Source organism: Epinephelus moara, chromosome 5, assembly GCF_006386435.1.
Source record: "Epinephelus moara isolate mb chromosome 5, YSFRI_EMoa_1.0, whole genome shotgun sequence".
NCBI classification, from domain to species: Eukaryota; Metazoa; Chordata; class Actinopteri; order Perciformes; family Serranidae; genus Epinephelus; species Epinephelus moara.
In genome coordinates, this window is record NC_065510.1 from 24,722,641 (window position 1) to 24,730,485 (window position 7,845).

The following is a 7,845-nucleotide window of genomic DNA, read 5'->3' on the forward strand; positions in this document are numbered from 1 at the left end:
ATCCCTCCTCAGTTGCTCTTCCTGAGGTTTCTACCGTTTTTTTTCCCCCGTTAAAGGTTTTTTGGGGGAGTTTTTCCTTATCCGCTGCGAGGGTCCAAAGGACAGAGGGATGTTGTATGCTGTAAAGCCCTGTGAGGCAAATTGTGATTTGTGATATTGGGCTTTATAAATAAAATTGATTGATTGATTGACCTCTACTATTGTGCTAAATCAGGGCTTTCATCCTTTTCTGCTGCATTAATCTTTTAAGGCCCCAAATCTCTCACAACCCCCATCAGTTGGAGATGTCAGTTACATCTCAGCAATGGTGTTGTTTTCAGTGGGTGTTGGCCTCTGCCAGGCTTGTGCCTTGTCACTGATTCTGTTTGTGATATTCATGGACAGGACTCAGCGCAGCCATGGGGAGAGGGGTCCAGTTTCGCGGCCTCAAGCATGTCTGCTTTTTGCAGATGATGTGGTTCTGTTGGCTTCATCACACCGTGACCTACAGCATGCACTGGGGCAGCTTACAGCCAAGTGTAAATTGGTGAGGATGACAGTCACTACCTCCAAGTCTGAGGCCATGGTTCCCTGCCAGAAAACTGTGGACTGCTCCCTCTGGGTTGGGAGAGAGTTACTGCCCCCAGCAAAGGAATTAAAGTATCTCGGGGTCTCATTCACAAGTGAGGGTAAGATGGAGCGTTAGATGGATCTGTGGTTTGCTGCAGCGCCAGGCTGTTGTGGTGAAGAGGGAGCAAAGCTAGAAGGCAAAGCTTTCCATTTACTGGTCCATCTACGTCCCAACCCTTACCTATGGTCATGTGTTTTGGGTAATGACTGAAAGAATGAGATCGCAGATACAAGAAGCCAAAATGTGTTTCCTCTGTAGGGGGGCTGGGCTCAGCTTTAGAGATAGGTTGGGAAGCTCTGACATCCGCAGGGAGCTCAGAGAGGAGCTGCTGTTCCTTTGTGTTTAAATGGGTCATTTAAGGTGGTTTGGGAATCTCATCAGGATGCCACCTAAGTGCCTCCTGTTCGAGGTTAGGCTGGGGAGATTATCTATCTCATCTGGCTTTGGAACACCTCAAGATCCCCCAGGAGCAGGGGAGGGAAGTGTTGCTGGATAGAGGGACGTCTGGTGTACTTTATTAATCCTGCTGCCCCTGCGACCCAGTCTCTGATAAGCAGATGAAAATAGATGGATTGGTGATTGTTTGTGGTTAGAAATTTACATTAAAAATATTTCTGAATTACTGGGTGGATTTCTCTCTCTTTCTCTTCTTTCTCTTCTTTCTCTTTGGGTAAAATCATCAGTTCCTGCTCTGGATGAATTCACAAAGGAATCAAAATAAATTGTCTTTATTTCTGTTGTTTACTTTTTCTTCCTCTCACTTCCAGATCACTCCCGGCAGTAAGGCAGCCATAGCCAACTTGTGCGCCGGTGATGTCATCGTGGCCATCGAGGGAGTCCCGGCCGCAGACATGCTGCACTGTGAAGCCCAGAACAAGATCAAAGAGTCGACCAGCCAGCTCAGTCTCACTGTTGAAAGGTTATATTCAGAAACCAAAAGCATGCACACCAACAGGTGGTGGACACAGTAAAGCCAACACCTGCACAGTATAATGAAACGTAATACATTAGCTTTGCAATAATTACTGTGTTTATGAAGTTTATATTGTTCCATTTTTGTGTCAGACAGCTGTGGATTCAATTCTATATTAAGGTGTGGTGGTGTATTGGATTACATACTGTGCCCTAACTGTTGCTTTCACTATGTGGAGTCAGTCCATATGCAAGTGTCAACAAATATGTTCTTATGATAACGAACAAAAATATAAACACAACACTTTTTTTGACTCCATTTCTTGTGAGTTGAAAAAGAAGATTTAAGACTTCTGTATGCACACAAAAGGCTTGGTCCTCTCAAATTTTGTTCACAAATTCCGTGTTAGTGAGCATAATAATCCATCCACTTTACAGGTGTGTCATATCAGGTTACTGATTAAACAGCATATTTATTTATTTCGCATGCTGACTGCAGAAATGTCCACCAGAGCTGTTGCCCATGAACTGAATGTTCATTTCCCTACCATAAGCCAACTCCAATGTCATTTCTGTGATTTTGGCAGTACATCCAACCTTACTCACAAATGCGGACCACATGTAACCTCTCAAACCCAGGACCTCCACATCTGGCTCCTTTGACTGCAACATCGTCTGAGACCAGCCACCTCAACAGCTGATGCAACAGTTGGTTTGCACGACCAAAGAATTTCTGCACAAACTGTCAGGAATCATCTCAGAGGCTGCTTCACAGACGATCTTGCTTCTTGGTTAAGAAGCTGAAGGTCATGAGCTGGTTCAGTAAACCCGTTGGATGTATTGCCAAGATGCCATTCAATTAGCATCTTGATAATCCACACCTGACAGGTGAATGGATTATGGCTTATGTTTGCAAAGTGCTCACTGACAGACATTTAAACAAATGTGTGAGGAAAATTTAAGAAAACTAAGCCTTTTGCTTTAACTCATGGAAACTGGGAGCAAAAACAAAAGTATTAAATGTATACTTTTGCTCAGTGTTCGTACATACAGTAGCTTACCGGTACTGTGCAGTAGTGGTTCTCAACCTTTTTGGCTTGTAACCCGTTAAAACAAAGTGATGCCTAGTCACCCATTTAATTCCAGTAGTTACCAAAGAGAGATGTTTTTTGTCTTAGTGTTTAATTCAATTCAGTTCAATTCAATTTTGTTTATAAAGCCCAATATTATCTCTGTCCTTGGACCCTCACAGCAGATAAAGAAAAACTCTTATATATACTTTTTGAGAGCCTGAAGAGGCCCAATTGTCCAGTAATTCACCAGAAATAAGAGGAAAGGAAAATCAGAGAATTCTGTGTACCCTTTAATCATCTTACAACCCTCTGATTTATCTTTTGATCCCTTCATATGTGCTGACCACCAGGTTGTGAACCACTGCTGGACAGTCTGAACTACAAACTGATCTTCATATTAATATGTTCTACAGTTAATGAGCAAGAAATTACTATACTTACCTGTTTTGTACAAACAGGAAGTGATAGCCTACATGATGTGTACTGTGCTGACATCTGTCAAATTGCTGTTATCGAAAACTTCTCTCTGTGTTTCCACTATCTGACTTTAGTTTTAGAATCTTACCATTCTTTTTTGGCTGGATTATTGGGAAACTTTATCCAACAGCACATTCAAAAATCATTAGAATTAGGTGTAGCTTATGACTTTGACCAAATAAAATGTATCCTATGGAAAGGCAGGAACATGTGAGCAGAAGTTTAAACCTCTATAACTGTCTATAACCCTAACCTTGTAGGCTGGGGTTATAGACAATTTACATGCTCATTGACTCAAAGGAGAGTCACTCAACAGTTGACATGTTGTGGTGAACTTCTAACCAGGATCTGATTCTTATTTCTAGAAATGAATCAAGACTGTGGTCACCACGTGTCGTGGAGGATGGTAAAAGTCACCCATACAAACTGAACCTGGAAGCAGAACAGCAGGTTTGCGAGTGTGTTTGAGAAATTGATTCACGTTTATTAGAGATGAGCCATTTTGCTTCACATCATTATCTCATGATTGTCTCAATAACAACACTTCCCTCTCCTCCCTACAGGAATATAAACCAATTGGCACAGCTCACAACCGGAAAGCTCAGCCGTTCATTGCGGCAGCGAACATCGATGACACCCATCAGGTGGTCAGTGCAGCCTACAACACTCCCATAGGACTCTACTCCACAGGCAACATCCAGGATGCCATGGAAGGCCAGATCCGAGGTCTGGTTCTACCCAAGCCTGTGAGGTGATCATTCTCACTCTATCTACACTTAAACATGGCACCCAGGTTCTTTAAAAGCCCAGTGCCAAACAGCAGCTAGCAGCATGCGAAACATAAGTACACTGATTATCCAAAAGTCATCCTAGCAATAACAATATGACTCAACAGATGGTTATGTTGGTTTGTCATGTAGCCTTTTCAACAGTTGGTCTCTGGTTAAAGGTGACATATCTTCACAACTACATAACACTTGATATCGATAATCCCAGGCTCCCAGGAGTGGCACAAGGCTTAGCATGGATTCTGGTGTAGTGGTCACAATTGTATTTGCCAGTCATGCGGCGTGCTTCGGCCCAAAATGACATTTGGCGGGTGTTTGTTTGGTGGAAAGAAAATAGTTCTGACATGAAACTGCTCACAGCAAGGTCTGTGGATTATCTTGACTAACTGCATCACCATTTCTGGGAAGAGACATTACTGCTGAGTTTTTCAAATGTATTTCTTTTGGGAGCTTTGAGCACCACAAGCCGAGTGCCATCTAGTTCCATTATAGTGGAGAGAAGGCAGACATCTCTATGGCGGATATCTCCAACGCTCAGCAACTCACACCAAAACAATCTAGATTGATATATTGCATTAAATGTAAGAGGAAAAATATGTATTTTGGATTTTTGGGTTCAACTGGGCCTTTGAGTTGAAACACACTTTTTGTTGTTTATACGGCAAGGCAGCTTTATTTGTATGGCACATTTTAGTTGAATTGAAAGTGCTTTACAGAGCAATAAAATATAAAAACTAAAAGGTTAAATTAATTACTAAATGATAGTAAAAGATAATTAAAATGATTTAAAATTGAGTTTAAAAAGGGTAAAGAGTAAAAAAAGATCAAATAAGGTTGCAGTCTTTACAGGGTGGAGTAGGCAGTAAAAAAATTAATAAGTAAAATATAATATAATAAAATATATAAGAAAAAATAAAATAAATAATAAAATAAATAAAATAGCTAAAGATAAAAATAAAAAAAATAGAATTAAAAAAAACACACAATTTTCAAAAGCACAAAACCTTTACATCATTTATTTTATCTGACTTAAAGTCACAGTGATAGGAAACAGAGACAAGCAGCAAATCCTCACATTTAATAAGCGGTAAAAAACAAATGTCCTTTTGTTTTCCTTATAAAAGATATTTATAATTAACTGACTGCTTGCAGAATTGCTCATTGCTTTTCTGCCATACTAATTAAATGATTGATTCATGACCTTGGAGAGCTGTATCTGTGATGAAATATTATAAACTTGATTTCATTCACCAGCTTCTTCAGCCAACAGCTCTGGAAATAAGCTGAGTTCAGAATATGTTATCTCTGGACAAACTGATTCATTATTTCACCATAGAAAACTTTCCCCTGGCACTGCCCTCAGGCCAAACTTTTTTCCCCACTAGCAGTAATGACCTAAGAATAGCAAAGTGTCCATTTTCATCCATCCGTATTATATTTTCTGGTGTAATGATCATTGATGCAGCAACACATTGTGATCCCTCCATGTTATTCTCCTTTACTTTTATTGTCCTGCCTTGCTGCTGTAACATCGACTGTAGGCTATTCCACCTGCTCTTTACATGACTCACCTTCTCAATCACCCAGTCAGTGTGTGTGAAGGTATCAGCTGAGTAGCTTAACACAGCCACAGATGTGGGAGGATGTGTTAGCCTTCAGCCTTCAGCCTTCAGCCCTCCCCTCATGTGGATTTCATTAGGCCACCTGATATATGGTGTGTCACTCTGAGAATATATTACCACAGCCCACAGGAATGAATCTGTCCATGGCCGAACCACTGACTCTGAATAAGACATATATCACGTCAAACCTCGGTCATGTCAGCTGATACACACACTCACCCTGCATCACTTCTGAGCTACTTTACATGGTAAAATAGGAATGTAGATGTTATTGTAATGTATTCATAACCACTGTAACCGGAAGACTGGAATTATTATGAAACAGAATATGATTATGAAGAGGAAATATTACAATATGCATGAAAAAGGGCATGTTGTGGAATCAGCATGCTGTAAAACCCGTGCAAATCTCTCATCAATCAATGCCCTGTATGTAGCCCAGCTCATGAATTTTCTTCCTCATCCCACATTCAGTATCTGACTCCTTTTCTCCTTTTAAGGTTGACTCATGATCTAACTCCGAGAATAATCTCCAGCTGGTTGTTCTCACCTGATCTGCTTCGCTCAGTAACCACAAGTTTAAAAAAAAAAAAAAAAAATCTCAGAGCGATCCAATAAAGATTGTAATGCATCATTTCTGCCACAAGCATGAATCTCTCCTAATGAAATTGACTTAGGGAGGTCCGGGGGAAAATGTTAATTTGTCACAGTCATACTGGCAGCCTACAAACCAAAGCAGTGTTGTGCCACAGATAGTGGCAGCCAAGTACATTTACTTAGTTACTTGAATATTTCCATCTACTGCAACTTTATACTTCCATTCTCAGAGGACAATATTGTACTGTTTTTCAGACAGCTTTGGGCGAGTCATTTTTCAGATTACAATTTACCCTTCCTGTCTAATGTAAACCATGTATCTCCAAATTTGGGACTGCATCTATGTTCCCAGGGTCCTAAATTCCCCAGTTCAGTGTTCCTTTAACAAACATCAGCCCCTTCTGTAGTGTTAAATGTCACTTATCGTCACTTTATGTCCTTAAAATGTCTTTGGTTTTGTTCTGCATTTCACTGAGCCCAGTCTCACTCCAAAGTCATCGAATTTCGGTGCTTGATCAGTGACTTGCTGAGTCAGAAACCAACTAAGAAAGGCGCCCTCTAATGTCTGCATGATACGCGGCTGGTTGCCATTATAGTTTAATGGCGCCCAGCGGTGTCAGGGGGAAATGCGACGGGACAAGGACGAAAGTCCCAGTAGGTGGCGAAAGTCCAAGTGGGGTGGGGGATGGATCCAATAAACTCTCACCTGAGAGAGTGATGTTAGGTAGTTATGTTATTTGTTAATTCCTAATAGTTTTTAATTTTCCTTGGGCCACACTTAATTTTAAACTGATCTCCTAACAGAAAGATCTATATTTAGACAAAGATCTGTGCCAGTAAAATGTCATCACCCGCAGACTGATGATTTACATCCCCTAACATATATCATATTAAGCGAATCCAGAGCTGAGAAACATTTTGCAAGTTCCCATTATGTGCTATGGAACCAGGGAACATGGGACCTTGGAAACAGGACCCTTGGTGAGGACATAGAACTGGGGAACTTAAGACCCTGACATAGGACCCTTTGTCATGTTCCCATTATGTGCTTTCTAGAGCTGGGGAACAAAGGACCCTGGAAACATAGGAATGATTCTTCAACCTTGTTGATTTTGAATTGTAATGATTCTGAAGGAAAGGGTTCTTTATTAAAGAAACACTTCATCTTTCAGCCAACACATACAGTCTATGTGTTTAAAAAAATCTCCTCCTTCTTAGGCTACACTCTCTAAACTCTATAAAACCCATCTTGGACCAGCTGGGAAATGTATCAACACAAAGCTGAAAGCTCAATGGTTTTATTTTTTCTGATATCATGAAAAGTCGACTTTTTAGAGATATATGGTTCTCAAAGGACAGTGATACTGCAAACATATGATGATCTTACAGAACATGATGCATTGCTGTAGATATAACAACCCAACAGCATATAAAGGAGTTAAAAATTAGCACACCTTAAACAACTACAGCAGTAAAATGCAACATACATAATAATACTATGGTAATATTAATCCAAAAACATCATATATGATAATAAACACTGACATGGAACATTTTACTGCAGAATGACTGCTTTCACTTTTTATACTTTAAGTGCACTTAGCTTATCTTACTATATAATGACGAAAACTCTGTCTGTGTGTCTGTTCCACGTTTTTCTCCTCACTGACTTGGTCAATCCATGTGAAATTTGGCACAGTGGTAGAGGGTCATGGGAGGATGCGAATGAAGCAATATTACATCAATTGGCCAAAGGGGGGCGCTAT

General features: G+C 40.4%; 1 protein-coding gene across 1 annotated transcript in view; it reads left to right on the forward strand.

The window, feature by feature from the left end:
* LOC126390905 (PDZ and LIM domain protein 3-like) overlaps positions 1–7,845 on the forward strand; it is a 30,172-nt gene that overhangs the window by 15,191 nt on the left and 7,136 nt on the right. The window contains exons 2-4 of the mRNA XM_050045410.1: positions 1,378–1,529; positions 3,438–3,522; positions 3,636–3,823. Coding sequence (XP_049901367.1) covers positions 1,378–1,529; positions 3,438–3,522; positions 3,636–3,823 — 425 coding nt within the window. The remainder of the gene's footprint in view (positions 1–1,377; positions 1,530–3,437; positions 3,523–3,635; positions 3,824–7,845) is intronic.